We start from the raw sequence: 27791 nt of genomic DNA on the forward strand, positions 1-27791 counted from the left end.
TGATCAAAGAAGGCTGGGAAAATAAATCTCTATTGTTTGTCCTTTAAAAAAATTTAAACGGGGAAATATTACGAAATGTTTTTTTTTATTCAAATACGCATCGGACACAATTATTGGCACCCCTAGAAAATATCTAGAAAGTATATTCTCATTCACATTCACAATTTGGAGCACTCCATAAACAAACACCATCTCACCATCAGGGCAATAATTAAGGAAGAGAAGGAGAGTTTTATTTATCCGTTTTATCCTACTTTTTATGTGTTTTTGACTATTTGTACTATATTTTAGATCAATTAACCACATCCCTGCACTTCTCTCCTTACATTAACGTGTCAAGATATTTTCCCATACATATTTTTATGAGTGTTTTCGCAGTATTAGTGCATCCTATCATCATTCTCCACATATATAGATACTGCACTGAAAAATACGGCTCTTTTTCCATCTGCATAGATGCTTATTTTTCCTGAACACATCTGTGCGGTGAAGATTAACTTGGGCACGCTTCTGACGGGTTTTGAGAGGTGCACTCAGTCACGTGACCTCGTCTGTCAACCCCAGCAGTACCCGAGGGCAGCGGGAATAACAACGACGACTTTCACATAGATATAGAGAGATCTGTATGCGTAGCAGGCGGTGTCATTCTTCCCGTGCTGTACTGGAGCACTGTATAATCGTGGCGGTGAGGACATGTGCGTACAGTAGATCCCCTCCGGTGGTGGTAGAGATTGTCTGGCCGCCGCTGCAGTGCATTAGGCTCAGGCCCTGACGGCTGTCTGGATGACGCGCTGCTAGTGCACGAGCTGCAGTAATGGGACAAGGGCGCCCACACACTGCAGAAACCACAGAGTCCAATGGCCTGTCAGATCCGACTGCGTACCCTTCACCCATCCCTGCCATTTACAATATCAATGAGACTCTCCCACAGCCGACCCATTTTAACAAGCTCTAGCACTGCTTCGTTCGCACACCCAGCGCTGCCTGCTGTCCTGTTACATCTGGAAAACACTGTATTTTATTTTAGAGGACAACTAGACTCCTGCGTTTTTTGAAGAAAGTACGATCGCTGCTCGTGACTGCGAGACTTGCGGCCAGTGCTGAATTAGCAACCACTGAACATTTTGGCAGATACTGATACCTAGGGATACTGGATTTTTGCCGATCGCATATGCTAATATTTTTCAACACGTTTTGGCTGATAGCCGATGCTGATAATATATTTAGATTTGTTTGGAAACAACACCTAGTCTCTCTTGTGCAGAGATTATAAACAATTTATGGTAACATTTTACGACACAAGGTTCATTCGTTATTGTTAGTTATTGGTTTTGCATTATTAAAATCATCCATATTATTTTTCATTTTGGTTAGCGTTCAACAAAAACGTACTTGTTAGGATTCTTTTAAAAGGAGAGCATGCTGAAAGCTCAAAATAACTGTAAATTAAATATTGAATTGTTTTCATAATCTGTTTGAAATAAAAAAAAATACATTACCCTTTAAAAAATACATCGGTATATATATAAAATTAGACATGTCGGCATAATTTTTAATATCTCCAAAATGCAGATGTGAACATTTTAATGCATTATCAGTTGATTCCGATATTATTACGATCATATTGTGCATCTCTACTGATAACAGATCATGCTTTATATTTAAAATATGACAACTGATATGTTAGCCAATTAAAGCTAAATTAAATCCAAATTTTGTATAGAATTTTTGAGAGCCTTATTTAAAAGTAAGTCTTTTACTAATAAATTGGCAATTTATAGAATTATATGTTAATATATTGAAATGTATTTAATATATTTCCTTGTCATGCTGATAACAATAACATTACATAATAACATGAAGAGTTTATTTGCAAAAAAATGTGTAAAAATCATGTTTTTTAAATGTACATTCCAATTAATCTCAATCAAACTGAAGTTGCGTTATTGTGATTGGGTAAAAAAAAAAAAGCAAAAAAATATGAACATAATAAAGCATAATAAACACAACATAATAAAAAACATGATTTTTGAAAATTTAGGAACGATCTGTTTTTGCAAATAAACTAGTTGCTATAGAGAGTTCTGGGTGGTTGCTAGGGTTTTCTGAGTAATTACTAAGAGGTTGCTGGGGTGTTAGTTTCCTGGGCTTTCTGTGATTATGTAGTATCTAGAGTGCTGTAAATGGTTGCTAGGATGTTCTGGGTGGCATTTTGCGTGCTTGTAAGGTGGTTGCTAGGTGGCTGTTCTAGTATTTAGGTGTTTTTTTTTTTTAAATAGTTTTCATCAAAATAACCCAAATCTAAGTCTCTCACCTAAGAACACCTCTCATTATTACATAGACTTGAGTCTGCCTTATAAAAACAGCATCTAATTATCATGAGGGCTTTTTATTTGATTGCTCCGTTAAAATTCAGGCAGCGTGCAATTTGTCCGTTGTTTCTCTGAATAGAGTTGCTTATTACGGGATGACCAAAGCGCCGCGGAGCAGCAGAAAAACAAACAATAGCGCAAACAATAAGCTTCCCCAAGGAGAAACTCGCCTCTCTACACAGACTTTCAAAAGAAGATGCGCTTGACCTACTTAAGAACACTCATAAATTTAACTTAGCCGAGACCGGCGGTGAGAATGACCCGGCTCAGAGCGACAATAAACACCAGCGTGCAGCAGGTGCGTGACTGCTTTCATTTGGTTTTCTTCAATTATGTCCTGCACCTCATTCATACATTTGTATGTGGTTTGCAATTTTAAACCAATTACGCAAATGGCCTGCTGCTGGAAGACGAGGACTGCTGAGCCGTGGCCATACATTTAGCACGCATAATCCCTCTTTATTGTGCTTTTTACTAACGAACCCTTGAGAGGTGAGTCTAAACGGGCAGCTAATGCCTGTAGGACCCGCGTAGCCACGGACGCTTGTGAATGGAGCATGTTTGGCTAATCCAAAATAACCCATTGTGGTGATTTATTCTTCACCACAGCTGGATCTATAAACAGCAGATGAGTATCTGGTAATTGGCTGTTAAATCAATAAGAAACCATGATGTCAGCGTACTTTACAGCATAATAACCGGGGAGCGTTATCAGATTCGTCTGTACAGTTGTGTTCAGGCTTCCCTCTTAATTGGTTTGCTTATTAGCCATCGCTAATGATGATTTATTACGTAACGAGAACACTGATACGTAATACGATTATCTCATCACCACACTGGAACACCAGCACTGGCGGGCGCTTCATCGATGAACTCGCGTCGGGCTTCACAAATTAGTGAAAAAAAAAAAGCAATGCATCGTGAAAATAGAAACTTTGTCCAACTGTGATCACATGTGCCATCAAAGCAACGCTGCAGTTGCTCAAAATCAGCTCCGAAAGCCTCGCTCACTTTCTTCTTATTCGTTTAGATTCTGTGATGACAAGCGCCTGTTTATTCTCACAATTCAATAGCTATAATGCTCACAAATCTGTTTTTAGAACAGCGAAGCTTTTTTAGTGTAAATATTGAGTATATTGTATATAGTTTTTATATTGAGTCACATTTATCAGAAAACACTGATGAAATCATGTAAACGCTAACAGTGTGTTCAACTTCATAAAACGTGACGACTTTTAATTCTGTCCCGGTTTGTCACCCCCACAGAAGAGAGGGGCGGGGTGAGCAGAGCTCATTAGCATTTAAAGGGAAACGCATTGAAACGGCTCACTGTGAACGGAGCTGAAATTTTAGACTTTTATTAAGACCCTAAAGAACCATATCAAAATAGGCATCCGATGCCTCTCTGTTGCTAAAAAATGTTAGGTTATTAAGAGCAGTGAGTGATTTTCTCTTTGTCTTTTGGTCTGTTAACAACATTAGACAGTAAGCAGGTTTATTAGACCACAATAAGAGCTTATGCACAGATTCAGCATACTGATACACGATTTCTCAAATAATTCTGCTCCAATTTACCTGAACACTTGCCAGTCAGTCACTGCTGGCCATAATCACACTTCGGCCTACTTTTTCCACAATTTAATATACTTATTAACTTAAATCGTGTCATATTATGAAAGTAAACAGTTGAGAGTGTCATGTTGACTCATGAAGCCCCCCTTTTTGGAAAGAAGATTTTCAAGACTTTTCAAGACAAAGGCTTGAAAAGGTGCTTTTTGACATTTTCAGATCCACAGAGAGGCAGGCGAAACAAATGAGTATTGTCTTCCTGCTAATAACTCTATGTAACCTTGCGCAGACAACATAAATCCTAGATGCTGTAAAGAAATAGACGTGACCCTTGCAAACAAACATCAGTGCATTTCTCATCAGAATCCTACCGAAGTTAGTCTTGTGCAATCTGACTTCATCTACATGCTGTTTATCTGTCACACTATCATCAGACACATTTTGGTGATTAAAATTATTCAAACGATTAACGACTTAATTGAATGAATAGCTGTTGTCTGTGCGGTAACAATCAAAGTTTCATGCTCCTATCGGTTTTACTGTTTTGATTTGTAGGATCATTTGCTATTTATGATCTCTGTGCCTATCCAATAAGAAAGAAGGTGAAATCTGAATGACCAGCAGGGAAATACCTTCTGCTTTTAATAAAGGACGCTGCATGTCATGTTGCTGCTTAGAAATAAATTAGAAAATAATATGCATCTATGCTGCTTGATTTAATAAACCAATAAGGCTCCGCTTCACGTTATGCATAACATCACCTCTTAAACATCCTCGAGTGCCTCGCTGCTTCTATAAAACGACAAGATCTATGTGCTTCTTCTGGCATGTAATATAGTTTATTAACTTAACTGTAGATCTGTTGATCAGAACGGGTTTGGAGATATGTAGCATCACATCACTTGCTCTCCGATGGATCCTCTTGCCATCAAAAAGTGAGTCCAAACAGCTGCTAAAAACATGGGGTTTGGTATCGATTGGGTCCTTTGCGAGACCGGTGCCAAATCTATATTTTTTAAACGGCAACCCTATAAAAACGTCACAAGTAATGCACGTCACTCCAGTCCATCAAATTAACATCTTAAGCTGTAAGAAAAAATCCATTATGCAGACGTTTTTTTTAAAGGAACACTTCTCTTTTTTGGAAATAGGCTCATTCTCCAACTCTCCCAGAGTTAATAAGTAGATTTTTACCGTTTTTGAACCTTGTCAGTCGATCTCGGGACCTGGCGATCGCACTTTTAGCTGTAGCTCAGCATAGATCACGTGCGTACCCCCAAACGATTCGCTCAACGAATCACTTTTTCCAAACCCCTCCTTTGCGTGATGCTAATATGTGGAGATTGGTCCGATTGGTTTTTATCTCATCATGACTGTAATGCCTGCTACAGCAGCATTTGTCAGTACAGTGCTGCTTTGTTAACTCTCTTACCGGGGAAACGCTATTGAACCGCTGCAAAAACTGCAAAGAAAAAAGTGTGTGATGTTTCGTTTTTGCCGTCAACATGGAGCGGCTTGGAACTTTTGCAAGATGTTTTCAATCATTTGGAGCCGCGTTATAGAATGCATAAAAAGTAGTTTTCAAAAACCCATAGTATAGGGGCACTTTAATATAAAATAACAAATGCACATGATTGTTTTGACTATGGCTCATCCAGTCCGATTATCATAAATAAAATGTCACAAATCTGTTTTGCGTCATCATTTTTTCCTCGTTTTAGTCAGTCAAGAGCAGTTTTTCTTTTCTTTTTCTTTTTTTTTTTTAAATTCCGCAGCCGTGTGACCTGAAATGACATTTTCTTCTTGCAAGTCATTCCTCACCTTCAATTGTTGCTCTCGGTGACAAGCCGATCCTTAAATCTTTTGTACATCACGCTGGCTTGAACAGCTGAATTGAATAGACGCTACATTTATCCCACGTACAGCAGCCACATACACACACACACACACACACACACCTCATAAAGCCCTCAGCAACACACACACAACCCCAGCGCCCTCAGCGATGCGCGCGTACATCGCTCTTGCTCCTCTCGTTTCATCTTTCCGCCGCTCTCCTGTGCTTGTTCGATGTAAGCAGGCTGTTTATCTGAAGTTCCCCTCTGAAACACTGCAGCAAATTTGCCTTGATTATTCAGCCTTGTTTGATTGCTTATTCTTTCAGAAAGCATTTTGCTCCTTAGCCTGAGGTGACCCTGAATTAATCATTTATGCGAGTACGGTGATTGTTGTTACCCCGTTCTTCTCGTTGACCTCAATGTTTAGAATGAATATTCATTTTCTAGCTCTATGCTCTAATCTCGTCTTCATTTGTGTCCATTTTTCTTTTTCTTTTTATTCAGTACTTTTATTAGAAACATCTGAGACAGGTAAGATGAGAAAATCTGCCACCATGATGCTTGGTTTGTGGATGGTTGTTAAGGAACGGTGGCGTTGCTAGGGTGTTCTGGCCTTGTAAACAGTGTAACACTATGTATGTTTTTAACTCATTTTATCACACGTGAGGAGACAATACAGAATACACTTGAATACTAAAAGCACATCTTGTAGCTACAAAGTTTGAGGAATAATGTTTGCAGCAGTGTATATTTTCATTTTTTTAATTTTATTTAGATTTTTGTCTTTTTTATTCATTTAATATTTGAAAAAGATTTATTAAGCCTTCTTTATTAATTACAATTTCAGTAATTAGTCATTTTTGCCATGTACTGTTTTTTTTAATCAGTAAAACATACTTCAAATACTAAAATCAATAAAATTAATTATAGCTAATTATTTATTTTTATTGTTAATAATACTCCCAACCTGTAAGATTTTGCTTTAAAGCTTTTCTTCAAATGCATTTTATTTTGTAATACTTATATTTTGCTGTAATTTATTTGTTTTAATTTTAGTCCCAACACTGGTTTGTAGTATAGATGCTGTGGACGTAAAAAATGCATAAATGCAATGGAAATCACAGATACATGCATCTATGAGCAATTGTAGTGACGCTCACGTTTGACAGCACCACTAACAAATCAGTGACAGCCGCGAAATCTCCCGAGCGTCGCAAGGGCAACCCTTGAGCAATAGACTTTCACTGTAGAATCGTGAGTCACGACCTTGGCAGGGCAGCCGAGGTGACCATGCGTTCTGCTGTTGTGGATTCACAGTGTCATGCTCTACTGAGACATGTAAAAGACTCACTCAGGCCTGAGAGCTTCAGCTAATCTCTCTCATGGTTCACACACACATCCCACTGACCAATCTATTCATTTCCGAGCTTCAGATGGGCCGTAGCCTTTTCCTTTTCCGTTTACCTTCAAAAGTAGAGTTGACTTGTTATATCCATTTTGATTGGTTACCATCTCTATACAGTATTGTCATTTGCCATACACCAAAATGGGTCAAGTTGCTTGTTGTTGATATGGAAATGTGGTCGTTGAATATTCAATTGCAAATAAATGCTTTTCTGGTTTAGTTTTTTTTTTTTGTCTTGTTTCCAGTGAAAATACCTAGAAATTCTTAGATAAAGAAGGATTTGCTAGACAAGTAAAAAATATCGTCTTGCTTTTAGAAAAAAACTGCAATAATCTGCCAGTGGGGTAAAATAAATTATCTAACAAGATTAGTCTGCTTACCCCATTGGCGCATTATTTTACTTGTTTGGAGCAAAAACTAATTTTGACTTGTTTTTTGTGAAAACAAGACTATCATTTTTGATATTTTGGCTGAAAAACAGACAAAAAAAATCTATGCTAGAAAAACATTTTTTCTTGTTTGTGACGTCAATGACCCATTTTGCTTGATTTTTCATAAACAGTCTGAGAAAAGTGCGCTGCGTTATAAATGTCTACACAATATATTCAACTCTTTTATTTCAAAGCCTGAAAATGTAATTATTTTTTTTCCCAAGATATGACCCTTTAAAACACTGCTCTCAAGGGTTGTAGCAGATGCTGAGGTTTGAAAAATACTCATGAATTTTACATCAGTATGGATCCATTTGGCCCCAAAGAATCTTACAGCAGTATTAAAGTGTATTTAAATGATTGTGATTGTTTAAGCTTTCATTACAAGCATGGCACAGTCGCGGAGTAATATTGACAGGGTGAATGTGCTTTATCAGAATAGCTTGCGATCGCTCGGCTCTGTTACACCGGCTTATTTTATGCAATTAAAATGTTAATGTGAGCTTCGCAGAATCGCTGTAGGGTGGAGCGGTATCTCTTATTCCAGCTGACAGTTACTCCGAGTCTGTTGGGCTTCTTCAGTTTGTCGCCTTACATGTCTAAAAATATAACCCAACTGTGAGAGCTTAGACAAAGTTACTGCTTCAAAAACAGAACCAACAACCTGCTGACGGCACTTGTTGTAGTCATCTCTCCGAGGGTTTGGCTGGGATTACAGCCGTGCATCCTGGGACATACGGCGTTTTGTATCGAGAGCGACTGTAATTCACTGAGTTTTGGAGCCAATCCTGAGCTAATGGAAAAAGAATCAAGCGTGCTTTCTTTCTGACATGGAGGTCTTCAGGTTGTTTGTTGGAAATGTGTAAGAAAAAGTATCGCAGGCTCATTTGGGAGCAGCAATTATACCGTTTTAGAAATGGGTGCTAGAGATTTAATGGCTCTTAAACGGCCGGAAAGAGCCATTAGAAGATAGTTGTAGAGAATGATGGAGGAAATGGGTGCAGAACAAAACCCCTGGCACTATTTAACTTCAGTGTGTTGCTCATCCTGCAGCGTTTGCGCTCTAGATATGAATGATTCCTGAGATCATTAGGGTGTAAATCGGACGTTTCGGCACTATATGATCTGACATTTATTCTCAGAGATTCAGCATCGGCCCATACCTCAGAACATGCGATGAGGCGATTGCAATTTAAGTAGATTCAGGGGGTTGTGATCGATATTGTCATATTATGCGCCTATTTTATACAGTCACTTTTTTTTTTATTAACCCACAAAATGCAACCAAAGTATAACATGAACATTTAATCGCACTGAAAATCGCTAAAGTCCTATTCATCCAAAACAAAAATACAGTTAAGATTTTAGAAAAGACACTCACAAACAGATGCTGAAAAATAGAGTTTATAGAGGAGAAAAGAAAGAAAGTTTTAAAACTTATCAAATATTTTATGAAAGTGTATCAATATTCTTCTATAGTGGTTTCATTTGAGACAGTCTATAAAAGATATAAATGTAAAAAATATTGATAGATAGACAGATAGATAGATAGATAGATAGATGCATTAATGCATCATATCATTAGTCATTTGACTATGTGTCATTATGCCACAAATCACCATGTATGGTTGATCATTTTAGCAACCATATAGCAACCACTCACAACTGCCTAGTATCAAATACATTTTTCCCTATTATGCAAATTTCCCCTGCAATAATTATATTAACATTTCCAATTTAAATCAATACAGACATAAGGTGGTTTGTTATGACGTTTCTTTCATTGAATCTCTCTTTTCTTTTCTTAAACCGCCTTTGATTGTATAAGTGTGTGTATTAAGAAGGTCACATTTCCTCGCTAAAAGAATAAAACCTCAGTATTTCACAGCGATCATCTCCACTCATGCACACTCTGATTGCTAAGCCATAATTTTTAAATGTTTAAACCTGTAGTGACAAATCCATTTATCATTTTCGCTGCTTGGAGATAAAAAAATGTTTTTGGGCCAGAACGTTTTAGTTTTAGTCTCTGTCAAGCAGATGGGCTGAATGATAAATCCATCCTAATGGTCACACGGAACCGGCATTGAAAGGCATTTGCATAATTGCATTTCACGTTAACACCACAAAGCACGCATTGGGCAAGCATCGTCTGAACGCGATTATCAAACGCATCGCGATGCACCAATTAGCTTTCTTCATTTGTGGGGAAGTTCTTTCAGCCTGCGATTCTGATTGATTTCAGATAAAGTACGCTTACGACATCAGAGCTTCCTCCAAAAGAATGATGGGGCACATTAATTGCAATTCAAGCGGGAATCCATAGGTCACAGAAGCGCCGTGGATCACTGCATCACTGCAACCGATGAGAGGGAGAACTCAAGGTTGTTTGTCTTTTGTCAGACAACGATCACGGCTCAGCCTTTCTTGTGGATATTGAACTGAATCACATGAATGTGGGTTTAAGTAGTTTCCCTCTATAGCTAAGGACCCCTGTGCTGCCCTTCATGGTTTTTTAGGCATCCAAGAATGTGATTCCTAAGGGAAAACAGACACTTGGATTGATGATCTTTGAATAACATGGACCCAACATCCTTTAAATATAGGTTGTATTAGCTGGGGAAGCTATTAAAGTCAACATAAGCTGCTATTTTAGCACACGTGCCTGATTATTGCTTATTACTATGAATATTTGTCTACTTTTATAATATATGTCAGCGTACATTTTCTTTCAAAATTGTACGTAAAACATATTATTGAAATACATTTTACAAGAAAATACTATTTCAGTCTTTCTACTTCAAAATTGCACTTAAAATTGCATTTATTTCCATGCCATACTAGCTATGTCTTACTTATATTTACTATCAATTTTTCAGTGAAAACCATTTTTATCTTCCAGTGGATAAAATCACGCTTTTTTTCACCGAACGTCCCATTTTATCGAGATGTATGGCATATTAAAAAAGTAAAAGAGTTGCTAACATTATTTCATGTTGACTTTCAAAGTAATGAAAATGCCTCTTTCAAGAAAATTAAGCAATTCGTCTCTACAGAGTCAATCAAGACATCTAAGAGAAGGTTAGGACTTAGAAAAAGCCAAAAGATAACTCATGCCGTCTGTTCTACGAGATTAATCTTGTAAATGGGTTCTTAGTTATTAACGGCAGCAGCCTTACAACGGCGAACAACGGTACTGTGCTGATCCGATCTTTCCCGCAGCACACAGGCTCTTGTAACTCCCGGGATACCTCGACTGACGGATGAGTGATGAAACAGCTGATTTATTCCCTGAACCCAGTAATACTTCATGCACTGGATGGATGTATCCTGATTTTTTTCACTTTCTGAAACACTGTCAGGCCAACCAGTAAGGGATAAATAATATCGAGGGATAGGACTGTGTTTGTCTGCTCTGTGAAGGACGAGCAGGCTAATGGTGTAAATTGTGTACACACACACACACACACACACACAATTAGATGTAATATTTGCACAAAATGACATCTGCCTTGCAGTCCTATTGAGGGAGCCAAGGCCGTTTGGAGTAAAGAAAACAGTCTCAGTCTCTCTGAGTGACTTGACTGGCACTTTTAATATACGGTCAATGACTGTAAACGAAAGTAGCTACTGTGAAACGACATGAATATTTTAGCTCATCCCCCAGTGACGGTGGTGGCCGTGTTCTCCCACTGCAAGCCAATTCAGGAGCTTTAACATTTGCAGAGAGCATCGGTACACCTATGATTAATTTACCATCTGGGCCGGTTAGGATCTGTATCATTTTGTGCAGGAAAAAGCATTTTAGTTGCATCGCATTATATTGTGGATATGACGTAATATTTAGAACAATAGTAATATTTTAGCCAAAGTGTATATGTATAAAATACACTACTGTTCAGAAGTTCAGACCGTAAAGCTCAGCAAGGCTGCATTTATTTCCTCAAAAATGCAGTAAAAACTGTAATATTGTGAAATATTATAACAATTTAAAATAGCTGTTTTCTATTTGAGTATGTTGTGAAATGTAATTCATTCCTTTTGATGCAAAGCTGAAATTTCAGCATCATTACACAAGTCACATAATCCTTTAGAAAACATTATATGCTGCTAAAGTACAATTTTTGATTGTTGATGCTGAAAGCAGTTGCACGGCTACATTTTTTGGCTTTCGTTGGTGAATATGAAGTTTTTAAAAAAGCTACATTCAGAAACTGTTCATTTATTGATTTTTTTTTGTTAGAACAGAAAAAAATCTAGTATATAAGGAAAAACTAGCAGTTAGAAAATAAATATGTAATTAGTAGAGGGTCAAGGGGGCGTTTTTTTAAATAAATAAAAAGAAGACCGATAGATAAAGTATAACTAGAATAGATAGTGCTAGAGTTAAGGCGCCTTCACACCAAGCATGATAACTATAAAGATAATGATATTAGTGTCCACACCAGTGAATATTATCGTCTGTTTATTGTATGCACACTCGCGTCTGTCACTTTAAATCTCCAGTTCGTGACAGCAGGACAGATTCTGATTGGCTGTTAGCATTTGTATCAGCTGAAAAAAAAAATCAGTCTGAAAATGAATCCAACGGTATCGTTTCTCAGTGCCTTTATCGTTAATGTGCTGTGGACTCTGCTATTCATTACCATTAAAAAGAACTATATCTTTATTGTTGTCTTCACAGTTATCGTGCTTGGTGTGAACAGAGCTTTAGAGGGTCAAAGACATGTGTTTTTAGACATTTCTTGAAGATGGCTAAAGATTCAGCTCCTAGATTTGAGTTGGGCAGGCCATTTCACCAGGTTGGAATAGTTAATGAAAAGTATATATATATATATATATATATATATATATATATATATATATATATATATATATATATATGTGTGTGTGTGTGTGTGTGTGTGTGTGTGTGTGTCCTCGTGGGTCCAGGAAGGGTGCGTGAAGGATGTGTATGTATATATGCATGTGTGCTATAAATGTTAGTAATTTCATAATTACATTTTATTTTCACATTTTATTTCACAGCGTAAAATAGTTTATTGGTTTATATTAATGTAGAATTAATATGAAGTATTTTCCAGCTCTGAGCATGGCCCGCTCTGTCAAATCTGTTGTTATAAACGTCTATCGATCAGTTCTGGCTGTTTTTAGGCCTTTCAGTCAATCTAGCTCTTAGTAGCTCTCAAGCATGAGTCATGCTCTATTGTCCAGGGCAAGATGTTCAAACCGTTCAAACCCACGCCCAGCCGATAACCTCTGCCTGCTTTTTCTTCCCAGAATACATTTGGCAAATAGTCGAAATTAGCCTCACAATCCCCTTTTTCTGTTTTCTCGCCGAACAAAGTGCCGCGTTCTACCGTGAGCCGCAGGTGGAGGGTTCACTCCTTTTGTTCCAGCGTAAAATAGTTTATTGGTTTATATTAATGTAGAATTAATATGAAGTATTTTCCAGCTCTGAGCATTCAAACCATCGCTGTGATCTCCATCTCCACAGCCGCTCTAAAAAACTATTTTAAACCCCGTCTTCCACCCGCCCATCCAGACGTGACTCTGACTCTATAATAACGCTGTACATCTTATTGTGTTTCTGCAATTTTCATAATATTGTGCCGCCTGTCTCCAGACAGCCAACCAACTGCGCTTCTTTGGCTAATTCCATCCCCTTGTTTAGTCACATGGATGCATTTTATGTGCCTTCGGTGTGAGATGTTGCTCAGACTATAAATGAAGCCCTTGATGCTTTGTGCTGGGGGCCTCGGCTTTCAACATGCCCACAGGCTTCAGTGGATGAGTCAAACTACTCATATAATAATGAATTGTGCATTAGGGGCTTATTGCAAAAGGGGAAAATAGAGGTGAGCTTTAATTTGATAGCTGTTTTGATACTTCTGGTCATGATGAATGCATTAAGTTATTGGTCCAGTTAATAGAGAGAGCAAGAGCTTGAAGTAAGTTATTGCAACACGTTTTTGTGGGCAAATAAAGCCATGTAAAATGCAAATGAACGACGCCGTCTCTTTTCCACGGAAACCTCTCTATATAAGTTTATGTTTATACTGACGTACTACTTATGCTAAAAGTAGCAGCTCGGGAAATGCAAAACACAGAATCTCGGTTTTCCTCCGACAGCAAGCTTTCTATCTTTTTGCGGCACAGTTCAGCAGTCCCTACGGGACATGCACCGTGAATGGATGCTGCACTCATAACGGTTCCCTTCATTGTGGAAAAAAAGCGCTAGTAATGTAAACACAGCCTATTAGGTGGTTCTCCAGAGCTGTTCGCAGGCGTCAGAGAGCACACCAGGGGAATTAACTGTATTGCATTGTATGTATCGTTTGCGTGTGACTATTGTGTTTTTTGTTGTAATTTTCTCATGTCAGTCACTGTCTTCTTGGCCACTTTTGTTAACATATCGCTGCCAAAGAGAACCCAGTCTTTGGTTTATTTGGGAGAATTTGTGTTGGTTAAATGTCCCATAAATAATGATGCATGACAGAACGTTTGACAGCTCAATAATTAATGACTGTAAGCCCAGAAAACACAAGCTTTTTGGGCAATTTTCTGCTTGCTTTGCTCATTTTTGGACACCACGAGAGGGTGTTTAGAAAGCTAGACTAAGTGCCTCTCTTCAGGATATTATTAAACGTGGCTTATTAATGAGGCGCTAAGTGCAGTGTAAAAATATGACAAGATATAACTTTAGAATTGTGTCTGTTGCGCACCTTACCATGCTTTTTCGCTAAGGAAAATATATAATTCCCAACATTTTTTTCAAAAGGTCTCTTTCCGCACTGATTAAATTCGGACTGATTCATAGCCCCTAGAGTCCCAAGAGGTTTGACATACTCTTTAAAGAAATTAATTTGCTTAATTTGGGAATTCATCTCGGGGTCATGCCTCTATTATAACCACCAACTCATTTTCTGCAAATCTATTTATACTAGGATGAATCTCGCGAAGCCTGTCTAAAACAAATCCAGGTCATATTTCACCCGGAAATCAGGTTTTTGCTTGGTGGAAATGAAGCCTATTTTTAAGACCATAATATTTACTATAGTACATAATTGCACTGCTTTATGTTTAGTTAATCAAAACAGTACAGTATACGCAGCTTCAGATACGTTCTTTTGATTTTGGGGGTAAATGTGCTATTTTATTATGTTTTGATTATATTTTTCCTTTTGATGTTGATTACATAAAATATATGCAGTGTGAAGATTTGCTAAAAGCTGAGAGATTCTAAGAAATTTCCGTGAGTAGAAACTGAAATATCTCTGAGAATGACACATGACGCAAACTGATGCATTGCATGTATCTTGCCTCATTTGACTTCAGTCTCTGACAACCGGCTTATCTAGGAAGTGTGTGTGTGTGTGTGTGTGTTTTGTATATGTGTGTAGTTTTCTGCCCCTTCGCTTTTATGCGTATGCAGCTCAAGCTATCAAACACCCAAGATGTTTCTGTAAGGCCGTGTACTCTACACCGGCTGTCCAGCCTGTGCATTATCTTTTCCGAACAGCTCTGGGAAAGGCAGAGCGCTTGTAAACGATAAGTTTGTGTTTGTGTTGTGCCAGGTGTGCGACGGGTCCCCGGAGTACCCAGAAGCAGAGGCGGAGGAAGGAGCCGCTCCAGGCGTGGAGCTCTTCCAAGTACGCAGACGTTCCAGTCGCAACCTGCAGCTGCCCCCGTTGGTCTTCCGGCAAGCCGAGCAACATGACTGGAACAGCAAAGAGACTGAGCCGATCGCCCGACCAACCACTCTGGCGCTGCGCACCCCCCCGCTCATCGCCATCACATCTGCTGACGCCGGCAGGTGAGCAAAACAGTCTTTTGTGCGGATGCATAAAATATGGACATTATCAGTGCTCGCATCGGTCATTGTGCTGTTTGCAAGATGTCAGGTGGATGCGGATGATGCAATTACTTCTCGATGTGCTTTTAAATATATATATAGTTACTGGAAAAGACGTTTCAAGAACAAAGGAAGTAGATGCAAAGCTGATGCCTCATAAACATGATTAATTAATATCTTCACTTCAGATGTTCTGTTGACTATAAGCACGCGTCAACTAGTCAATAGCTTGTTGGTAGACTACGCGCTTAATATATGCTAATACTTTATTTTGATGATCCCCAAAATATGCTCTACTGATTACATATTCTGTTAAAGTTGTGCACATCCAAATGACTCAAAATTAGGTTTTGGTACAAGACAAAAAAATTAATAACTAACAGAAAAATTATGTCTGCAGAGCGAAATTACAGCTCTAAAAATATTGTTTTGGGAAAACATAGTTTTGAGCTATAATTTCAGTGCGTGAGTGCATTTTATAATTCATTCTTGAAACTGACATAACACTCGATTGAGAGCAAAATGACTTATTTCTGAAGACGGCCGCGAAAATAAAGTGTAAGCTGTCTTGAACAGTGCACAAAATGCATGCAAAATAAACTTGTAACAAAATTATAATGAATTGTAATTTGCTTTCTTATAATTCTTTAATTGACTTCCCCAAAGCGATAAATATGGCATTGTTGTAAATGTGATCATTAAATGAAGAGTTCACAAGAATAACAGTTTTTTTTTAAAAAAAGCATGTTTTTTTGTGCATTCCAGTTAATTTCAATGAAACCGCAGTTGGGTTATTATGATTAGGTTAAGAAAAACTAAAGCTTATACAATAAAACACAATTAAAATATGATTCTTAAAAAAACCCTAAAAACCGCATTTATCTGTTTTTGCAAATAAACTCTTCAAATGGAAATAATTTAAGGATTTTCTGTGCCAGGTCAAAAATCTTTCACAACATAAAAATAATTGGTTGTAAACTGTGTCATGTGTAATGCACTGTGCTTTTTTTTTTTTTTTCCCAACCCACAAGGTCATTTGTGGAGAAAACATTGTGGGAGTCTTTGTACAAACACTCGGATATTTCTCAGCAGTGGCGTTTCATCATCACCAGTGATAGAAATGTAAGAATGGAGTGGGCATGGCGATAAAATCGTCTGCTTTGGCTTCGGCGAAGATTGGCTTCGCTACTAGCTCCTCAAATCCTGTTTAGAGTGAGAAGTTCTTTGGTGGGAGGGCTAGATTAGAACACACTTTGACATTTTGTCCAGTGTCACCCTGTCGCTGTTTTTCTGTCACTTATCATCTATGCAGCCTGTTCCTTCTTTGATGGGCTCTTTAAAGAGGCACAGCTGAAGGGTGTCTCTCCAGGGCCTCAAGCAGATGGATGAAAAAGAATTTGCGGCTTAAGATCAGTTTCTTATAAGGTGTCCACGGCAATATACAATGGCATTTATCTTTGCTTTTTCTTGCCTCTGAAATGTTGTGGTCCTCACTTTTAGGTGATACTATTTCACACTTGATTTTCACTTTTACTGAAGACGAGTACTGCTTGCCTGTGCAGAATTTTGTGGGTGTTGTGGGTGGATGCTTGCAGGCACAAAAAAAACCACTCCAAATATTCAGGGTGAGGTTGCATTGGGGTTTTTTTTATAGTTTTACCTAAACTGAGATGTAAAGTTCACACTGTGGGTTACTTGTAATCTTCCGTTAATGAGAAATGCAATAAAAATCCATGCATTTCGGTTTTGTTTACTGGAAATTAGTAGAAAGTTCCTTTAGAAATTTGACATAATCATAATCATCTAATAAACGTGTATTTTTGTTGACCCAGTTGGCTTTATTTCAGCCATTATTCCTGAAAATATTCAGTTGATGCGTAGGGTTGCATTTCAGCTGAGACTCCTGGCAAGGTTGTTTAGGGTTTAGATGTTGATAAGGCTGTGAAGTCTCACATACAGCACTACTGTACGGAGTTTTATCAGGCCAATATAGCCGTCATGAATATTTCATCAGCTGTGGTCACTTCATGTCTGAAATGGCATTTTAAAGATTCTGCATGTTTTCGAGTAGGTTTAACAAACAGCCGACGTTCTACGTATAAATGCATGCGTCAAATGCGGCCTTATTCTGCGACACTGAGAAATCAGTGGCACCCCGCCATTCACAATCAATTTCCTCCTGCAGCTATTCATTGAAAAGCTGCGTCATCGTAGAGCTGCATTTTATTTTTAGGGCCAAACTAGTCGTGCACTGATGTAGTGTTTTAGCGAGGCAGGATTCAATCAAACCTTATTGACTGGGTACAATCTCCTTCCATTAACGTCTAATAGTTTACAAGGTTAGATGAAAAGATGGAAGTGCCGCTTAGAACCAAGGACAGAATCATTTTTTTTTTTTTTTTTTTTTTTCAAAAAAGGTCTTCTCTTACATTGCCCCACAGAGAAAACACTGTTAGACCTGTTCACGTTGTTGGGAAAGAGGAAGCAATTTCCTGCCAGGTTCTGAATCACAGACATTCAGTTTAAATGTCACAATGATCGCGAGTCATATAAATCATAAGTCATTTACCCCGTAAAGGGAAATTAATAGAATACCTGACGCGCTTTCCTGTGATTGCATTACGGGTTTTCTGACCTATACAAAGTAGAGAAGTTTCCTGCATGTATTGTCTGGTTAGGCCCCAAGCGCGGATCATTTATAATTCATTCAGTTTGTGCTACGAACTGTCACCGAATTTCTCCAACATGCTAACACGTTTCCCGGCTCTGCTGCTTACTGAGTCGATTTGACTGGCTCGTGGCCACCCTGCTAGTGACACCATGACTGTTTAAATCAGCTCCAGCACCGAAACCGCAGTAACTGTGCACTTTTATGTCGAAAATCCATTACGTTAACTATCCTAAGTACCTGCCATTATTCAGACCTCATATACAAACGGCCCGGCGCATCCGAAGTCAGAAGAGGTTCATGGTTTCACAGTCGCATGAAAAAAGGAATTTGTCTCTTTCTGAAGCCATGCTGTGCTGGAGTGGCAATATCAGCAGCCTGAATCAGCCGTGGAGCGGAATACAATTTTTATGTGTCTGGTGAGTCATATTCTGCCCCTTGATATGTGAATACATCTGGGATTCGTTTAGAAGTTTGTGCATGCTTTGGCATGTAATAAATAGATCATGCGTCAGGCTCCATGTAAAGCATAAAAAAAAACATTTTTCCCGGTTTTATTCTTTGCATCATGTGACGCAAACCCCAGCTCTGCATTTGCGCGTTCTTCAATTACGCCGATTATCAACGTGGTTCTGTTCGAACGAACAAGCTATTGGCTTCATAGGTGTCGTCGTCTAACTCGCTAACTCACTAGCTGGCGGTTAGATGCATTCGTACCTGTCTTAAAAGCGACGTCCAGTTCAAAGGAGAAGGTCAGTTCATGAATCTTTGATCTGACGCATAACATTTACAGACCACAAAACATTGGATTATCGGTATCATTGACAACCGTCCTCACGCCCAGTGGTATCAAATTTAATGCAGCCTGTTTTATTCCCTCGAAAGGTTTACTTGTCTGACTCACATATGCAGATTGTGAGTTTTCTGTCTTTCCGAGCTCACAGAGCACATACCGCAAGCAAACGTTAAAACCAATTGCTGCTTTGATTTGCTCTACCAGGCCTATATCCATTATTCAGTTCAATCATGGAACTTATCGACTCAGCCTACAGTAAACTTTAATTTGCATAGGAAAATTTGGTTTGAAGCGCCCACCCACTAAATTGGTGAAAAATGCTAGTTAATAGCAGCATGAGATGGCAGCTTTCTTTCCTGTTTTGATGTATTTTTTGTTAAAATAGTAGGTCGGGGTGAGACACACAGATAATATTGGTTTAGTCTAAAAACCACGAGTAAATGCTCATTGATTTGCTCATTGTTTGTGCTATTGCTTGTTGGAGGCAGGTGATATTTATGTACTGCTACGCACATTTTCAGCGCTGCGCTCATTGTCTTCTGTCTTCATATGTATTCCCACAGAAGGTGAGGTAGCTTATGAACCAATTGTTTGAAAATCTTTATGACATCCTCTTTAAACATAACAATGCACATGGTTAACTCTACAATAAGTAAACCCACTTAATCGGCTAATTAGCTCTTTAATGCGATGCCAGAGCTACGACAAAATTCGAAAGAGAAGTAGACGTTCTCATTCTAACCATTATTGGATAAAAACTTTGAATACGCCACGTGACCCTGGAACCAAAAATCTAAATCAAGTCCTAATTAGTCGCCTGGGTATTTTTTGCAATAGCCACATAGATTATGATTAAGATATTTAAAATGATTTTTTTTTGCACTCAGATTTTTAAATAGTAGCATCTTGGCCAAATATTGCCCTAACAAACCATACACATAAATTTCAATTTCCACAAACTGTCCTATTTAGTAAATTTTATAAAAGCTAAATATGTTGATTTAAAAGGTGTTCCCTGCGATTGTATACGTATTATTTGTCTTAATTATAATGTGAGCAGCACCGGTATTTGGTTTGATTTCATTTAGTTATTATTTTCAATGTGATGAAAATGTGACGCGCTGAATATTAGCCGAGTCTCGCGCCTAGTCGCTTTCCCTCAGTCAGTTTGACGGTTTGAAATAACGGTCGCTCCTGCTGAGCGGGAAAGTGACCGGCAGCATCAGTGTGGAGATGATGCGCGCGCTCCTCCCGATCGTTTGCGGAGGCAGCATCCGCCAGCCCAACCGTCTCTAGCGCAGAAACTCTCAGAGAAAGAGAGAGAGAGAGAGCGGACGAGAGGGGGAGACAGCGGGATATTCTCACACACACACCGACAGATAGCTTACCTGAAAGCACCGGGGAAAATGGACCGAACCTACGCGGTGGATACGGGTCATCGACCGGGTCTGAAGAAATCACGGATGTCTTGGCCGTCGTCTTTTCAGGGATTTAGACGGTAAGATCTGTCTTCTTCATCACTGAGAGGGGCAGATGGGTGTGTGTGCTTTTGCGAAGTGCACTTTCTTTGTGTGGATCAGTTCATCCCCGCAGGAAACGGCTCTGTTTTGTCTTAGAATGAACTTTAAACTCGGTGGACTCCGTTGAAAGTAATAGCGTTAAAGCGCGTGGAGTTTCTTTGTTACGCGCGAGACTCCTCGCGCCTGTGTTTTTCTTGTATGTGTAATTGTTTCGTTATTGGTAACGTTGTATAATCAGAGTGCCAAATTTATCTCTAATAAAAAAAAACTACAGCCATACAGTATTTCCCCCCTATTTAATCGCGTTTAAAGTCTTTCTTTAAATGTTCTATTTTTTTTCTATTGCGCAAATATTTGCAAACGTATTTTTATCACATGTCTACTCGTCTTTCTGCTCTGTTTATTTATTTTATTAGATGGATTACGCTCTATTAAAGTGGAATGCAGTAAAGTGTGATTGGCAAACATGGGTTATATGGTGTTTATGTCAATATAATCCGATGTATATGGAAAATCTGGTTTATTATAGCTATTCGATCTAGACATTGCTTGGGTGGAACCAGGTAGAATTAACTTGCGCTGTTGCAACCGTTTTGTTTGGTTTATGGATTTGAATTTATTAATCAACTCATCTGCGTTTTTTTAGTTTAAATGATATTTGTAAGGACCCATTATGCTGATTTTTTTATCTTTTGAGTGTTCATATAACCATATAAATGTACTTATTTTCTGTTATATTAGTAATATTACAGTTTAATTTCTGCTTTTTTTATACTAATAATGCCTTAAAAGATCATTGGACTGCGAAAATTAAGAACATAATATGCACTGGTAATATTCATATGCGTTGTTATAGTTTTGGCATTATATTTAAGGTTATTTGGCAGTCTAAATTGTGTTTGCATTTATTAATCTGCACCAGTCAATAGGCAAGTTTAGATAACGCTGATGCCAATCGTCATGAACAGTCTCAGAGTTGCCTTGTGAAGCACCATTCTGTTTTGCTGATCATAAATCATAGCTGTTCCACCTTGAGTTGTCCTTAAGAGGACAAACCTCTCCACTTACAGACATAATTAATGTGCCAAAGTGTCTTTCTCTTTTAAACCTCGAACCACGTCCTCTCATTTTCGTGCGTAGATGAAGGAAACCAGCATGGCAAATGTTAATTGCCTACTCGGTTGCCATTGGTGCAGTCTTCTTGATTTTTTTCACTGATTACACGGTATTGCCAAATCAAGATGTTTTTTTCCCCTCTGGAGTTCATTTCAGCATATCTTGATGAACATAGTACGTTGCAGAGGTCAGTTCTTACTCTTCTATACAGAGAACACTTTGTCCTATGTTATTTCTGGGCAGGCTGCCCTCATCTCCCAATATATTGCTTGCAAGGAGTAATGGCAGCTTTGGATTTCATTCACTGAGTGCAATCCAGAGAGCTCATTGTTGGGCTAATCCAGGGATAGATGGATGGATGGATAGATTCTTTAGACAGTAGAACAACCCCCAGGGATTTGATATGAATTTTGTACTACTTGGTCAAATTTGGGTTTGTTAAACCACCATGCACTGCCTGTCTAAGAGTTGGTTATGCTCAGGTTGTTACTTTTGCATTAGAAAGTGCACTTGGTACTCCAGCCTAATTAAGCTTCAGCCGATGTGGTGCTCGTTTTTTGTTGACCCGTGCTGGGGTTGTTTGTTGTATTTAGGGGTCTTGTCAGATTCAGAAACTTGAGTTGTCTTCATCATTAGGGTGTATGTCCCCGTGACCACTATACACAGACACTTACATTACCTTCTAGCTATAAAATGAAACCTTCTCAGATATATGAGCATTGTGTAACATCACATGACTTCATCAGGGTCAAGGGCATGTCCAATTACACAGTCTGTACTGTATAGCTGTCCCCGTCTCATTTGCAGCAAAGATGTGGCTGTGTTTCTACCAGAACTCTATATAATTCACTGCTGTTTGTCTGCTGGGGTAGTAAGAAGTAAGAAATTCCATCAAGTCTTTGAAATTGTTGACATTTTGAAAGAAGCTGGAATTGTGCATTACTGTCATTTTATATTCGGTTGGTGCACTTTCCAAAAGTCATATTTGACAGTATTTTTTTTCTTCTGTAGTTCATATTTTTAATTGCCCTCCCAATGTTTTCGCTCGCCTTACTTTACCACAAAATTACGTTTTGATTAGTTTTTTCATTTTTAGCAATTAATTTTTAGATGGAAACATCATGTGTAAATATATATGTATATTATGTATTTTTTTCTTTTCGTTTTTTGTTGACTAAAACGTGTATATTTTGTCGTATTTATATTGTTGTTGTTTTTGTTTTATTATAATAATCTAACTAGTTTAATAATGTTATTAAGGACTCACTATCACAACTTGCACATTCAACAAAGCCATCTATTTTAAGGCAACAAGAAGAGATGTCTTGGTGACTAATCAGCAGTTTTTGCAAGAACAACATGCAATACACAACACTCTTACACTGGCCTCGGGCTAGCAGGCCATCTTTATTAAGTCCTGGCTGAAGTTCTCATTTTTACAGTTTTTAATTGTTTTACACTTCTCACTTTACTTGAGCAAATTTTAAATGCATGACCCTTGCGATGGAAGGTGGCACATTAGCTATTAAGCCCGTAGGCCTGTCTGTCAGCTTACTGACCAGAGCACAGGGTGATTCTCAAGGGAAATTTGTGTGCTGCAATAGCCCGGTCACTGTAACCGGCTTCACATCCCTACACAGTTTTAACTGAGTTTCTCTTTGGATTTATAAGCACTCTTTGGATTGTATGAAGGGGAAGTGAATGTTTACAAGCCTTGAGCCATACTGGGTCAGATTCTGAAGGTGCCGTACAGTTAGTTCTCCGTAGGGAAGGAAACTGATGTGCACAAAGCAGTAAACAGGGAAAATGCAATGGTTGCATCTTGACATGACCGGTGATGATGGCTTTGCTGTCAATAACTCTGTCCCCGTACTGAGAAAACAACCCATTTTACCACCTGAGCATCATCTGTACGACTGCGCCTCTGTAATTTTGCAGTATGATGTTGGCTCTCACCACAGCAGAATAATTTTCTCCTGAGTTTCGGTAATATGTGGAGCTGGAGACAACTGATGGATTTTGACAGCATAATAAATCATTGAAGATCTGCATCCCAAACTTATAATTTGAGAGCAGGCTTGCTGTGCATGACGGGAAGGATCAGATATTATTGTTATTATACAGGCTTCATCATTTTAGGCTAATCATCTTGAGACATTTTGGGCACTTGAATGGTGCTTCTTCACAGAGATCCTTCAAGTCATGTGAAGTTGCTTTAGGGAACACTGTCCTCTCGACTCTCTTCACAGACGGCTAATTAGAATCAACAACTGCAAAACATAGAGGCTAGCTCTGTAGCATTGTCCTCAGTTGTCACGGCTGGTGTCACTTTGTAATGAAGAGTCCAGCTGGAGCTCAGAGGAAGAATAACCAACCTTTCTATTTTTTTCCTGTTTGTCGTCCTAGAGTCAAGATGCTTTTGTAAAAGTGGGAGTTTCTAGACTCTTCACGCTACTTGAGTAGTGCTACTACTTTCTGAAGTGCTAATTGAAAGCACCACTGACTGTATCAACAGCAGCGTGCTTGAATAAAACTCGTTCGAGGTGTATGTGGTTAGTAAGGGTGGTATACTTAACCGAGCGAATGTGCTTCTGAACAGTCCTCAGAGACCTGTTTTGTATTCATCTGAATGTATCCAGGCTTCCAGACCTTTTGGGAAATCAATACAACTCTAAATGCTTGTCTCAAACCACAAAAAGAAGATGGATGCTGGAAGTATTTTAAATAATTGAGCGCTCTTGTTTTGGTACGAGGCGTATGGTTTGCACTGGGTTCTTTATCCTGGGTTACTTTTGTCTGGCGTGATGTACTGTCATACTCGTGTCAGTTATTATTTTGTCACGTTATTGTCTGTTGTCACCTTTTACACAAAGAGGTTGTGACTGAAGGCGGTGCTCATAAGATGGATGACTTTAGATAACACCATCTGCGTGTGTCATGTACAGGAGTTGGATGGCAGCTAATGCACGCTACACTTCCTAATGCACAGAAAACACAATGTGTGATGTCTGTAATTTGCAGTGACGGAGCGTGAGAAGCGGGGACAGAGGTGTATCAGCTGCTATCCATCATGGAGTCAAACATACTAGAGGGTTATACCTCAATTCAGTCATGATTAAATCATAGATTCTTAATTAAAAACAATGTGCATATGGGCATTCAAAATGAACTTGTCTCTCCTGAGAAAATATTAGACACTGGTTAAAGTTTTAAAGGGTCAGTAAGATTTTATACTACTTTTATTTATAAGGACACATCAGTCTGATGAAGATTTAAATTTTTTAATGTTACAAATACTTCTGTTTCAAATAAATGCTGTTCTTTTGAAATTTCTCTTAATCACAGACCGCTAAAAAATGCACAGTGGATTCTAAAGGATCATGTGACACTGAAAACTAATAATGCTGAAATTTCAGCTTTGCATCACAGGAATAAATTACATTTTATATTATATTTAAATGGAAAACAGTTATTTTGAATTGTTATAAGATTTCACAGTATTACTGTTTTTAATGTTTAATTATTGCAGCTTTGGTGAATATAAAAATAAAAATATTTAAAAAACATTAAAAGACCTAAGCCTTTTGATCCGTAGTGTCATAAACCATTGCAAGCCATTAAAGTTCCATTAAAGTAAATCATTTAAATAAAAGCAATTTGCCAAGAATCATGATTGTCCATTATTTGCCTAGATTTTGTGGTTGCGATTTAAAATTTTAATGCGATTTATTTTGTGTAAGGTAGCTGCATTCTTGCAGGAAAGACATTCAAAACATTGTTTCTGAATGACATTATCAATAGTTTTTGCTTGTGTTTGGTGATGTACCAAGGAAAATTAAAATGTATTTGTAGTTTAGATGTGTAAAAAATTGTTGGACCTGTAAATCGAAGGTTGTGGGTTCGAGTCCCAGGTCTGGCAGGGATCGGAGGCGAATAACCAGTGCTCTCTCCACCTTCAGTACCATTGACTGAGGTGAGACCCCTGAGCATGGAAAAGAAACCCCAACTGCTCCCGGACACCGCAGCTTTGGCTGCCCACTACTCTGGAAGTGTGTTCACAGTGTGTGTGCATTTTCAGTGGGTTAAATGCAGAGCACAAACCATAAAGTATAGATCACCATACCTGGCCACAAGTCACTTCACTTAATAAATAAAAAAAACACTGGCTTGTTAAAACTGTTTCTTGTAAACATGTTGTCTAATTGTGTAAATCATATAGACTAATTTAACTGACTAATATAACTGGCCATTGCACTTATGTGTTTGGACCTGTCAGCTATTGTTGAAGTTTTCTTCTAGCCTCATCTATTCATAAGACCTATAAACCTTCACACTTCTTAGTAGCTTTTTAAATCTGTCTTTTTTTCAGAACTTTCAAACAAGGCTTTGTTGAGCCAACACCATTAGGATTTTTTAGTTAAGTTACAATTCCTAAAAGTATTGCTGCTTAATAGCCAGTACTTTTTTTAGCTACTTGCCAAAGCCAATTTTTCCCCTTATTTGGTGGTTGGCTGTGTAAATTTCAGGTCATCTTGATTTCTCAAACGGTGTCTTTCATTAGTTCCAACTCCCTTTTCTCATTAGCACTGATTGCTACATGGCCCGAGGAACAATAGTTTGGTGAATGTGGAGTGAATGAGCGCGTGTCTTTGGAGTATTTTTGAGGTGGGTCAGTACAGAGATAATGGGTGCTGAGAGCCGACCTAGAAGAGAGTGAGTGAGTGAATGAGTGCTCGCTCGTGTCACATGGCTGAAACAGCCCTCGCCGCTGTAATGGATTTCACGACATTAGGTTTCTGCTGTCCATCACTGTGCATTTAAAGACTCTGTGCCACAATGTCAATCATACGGAAATTATATTTCTTCATGCAGGGCTGCTAAACAGGAGACTTTACCTTCGTACACCATTAAAGCCTTCTACAGGAAGGCAAAAAAGAAATAAAATGACACGTTTTGGATGTTTATGCTGTAAACAATGGATATATCTGCCAGTGGCTGCTAAAAATAACATTTTCTTTCTAAATATAATATATTTCTTTCCATTTCTAAAGTGTGACTTTTAAGGCATGGAATAGTTATGGAATTCAATAGTGTTATAGCTTTAGTCATTCCATAGTCTGGGAAAGGAAAATTAGTAGTATGAAAAATGTAAAGAATTTAATGTAGCTAGTTTTGGGCAGGTTTTCATTTGAAACTTTTTGGTGTAGTTATTTTGGCAAGCTATATGCTTTTCTTTCTTTTGAACTTTTTTCTCTTAAACCTGTGTGAGATACTTGCAGTATGTTGTCATGTTTAAATTCCATATATATAATTTCTATTTAATTTATTTTAAACTTTACTGTTTAGTTCATCATAAAACTCTTTATTTGTCTGCATTTTTGTAATGTTTTGATGCTAGAACATATTAGATGCATATTAGCACAAATTAAATTTTCTTCAGCAATAAAAAACAGAAACATATGTAATCATCCCCCTTGTGTGTCTGTTTAATAGCAATTTCAAGAAAAATTACACTTGTCCATTATCTATAAACCCAGATTGCAGAGGTTTCCAGAAAAAGCCTCATTGGAGTGCCATTATTATGCTAACAAATTGTGCTGTCTTTCTGTCTGTAGAAATGGCCCGAAGTCGCTGCACTCAGAACATATCAGAGCTTATTTGTTATATAAACAAGGAGGCAATTACCACACTTTATTTTAACGACTTCTGGTACCCTCTGATCCTCATCGCATAAATGATGGTACACAAACCTAAATACCTATTTTTGTCTGGGACCATTAGAGAAGATTTTCTTTAGCACTAGTCTGGGGGGATTCATTTTATAAATGATGTTTAAGTTGCAATTAGCAACAAATGATGTCTGGATGTGCTCATTATAGTGCTGTGGATGCATGGTGAAATAAGCAACACTTAACATATATATATGTATGTATGTCTTGGTAGATAATTATACCATTTTTACATTAAGTATACAATTTAGGGAAGGAATTACCAATTACCACCACCAGTATTTTTACTCACCTTTATAATGAGGCTGCACTAGGCAATGCAATGAGAAATTAAGCTTTAGTTACGGTATTCAGTAAAGGTCAGAATAAATGAGGAGAAGTTAAAAAATTATAGACATTTCAATCCGTATGGGTTTCGAGTTCTCTGTGGAGGCCAGTGGTAAAATTTAGCTACATCATTTTTTGGGGGAAAAACACTGAATTTAAGTACAT

The 27791-nt window shown here is 38.1% G+C and overlaps 1 protein-coding gene across 4 annotated transcripts in view; it reads left to right on the forward strand.

Annotated features, from left to right (window-relative positions):
* Positions 1 to 27791, forward strand: part of LOC122333798 (cAMP-specific 3',5'-cyclic phosphodiesterase 4D) — a 153403-nt gene that overhangs the window by 15028 nt on the left and 110584 nt on the right. For 2 of the 4 annotated variants that reach the window (XM_043231582.1, XM_043231584.1), the window contains exon 3: positions 15193 to 15431. In XM_043231582.1, coding sequence (XP_043087517.1) covers positions 15193 to 15431 — 239 coding nt within the window. Of the gene's footprint in view, positions 1 to 15192; positions 15432 to 20284; positions 20433 to 27791 lie in introns of those variants that run through there. The other 2 variants (XM_043231586.1, XM_043231590.1) reach the window with 1 other exon arrangement.

The sequence above is a fragment of the Puntigrus tetrazona genome, unplaced genomic scaffold (genome assembly GCF_018831695.1).
Source record: "Puntigrus tetrazona isolate hp1 unplaced genomic scaffold, ASM1883169v1 S000000396, whole genome shotgun sequence".
Lineage (NCBI taxonomy): Eukaryota > Metazoa > Chordata > Actinopteri > Cypriniformes > Cyprinidae > Puntigrus > Puntigrus tetrazona.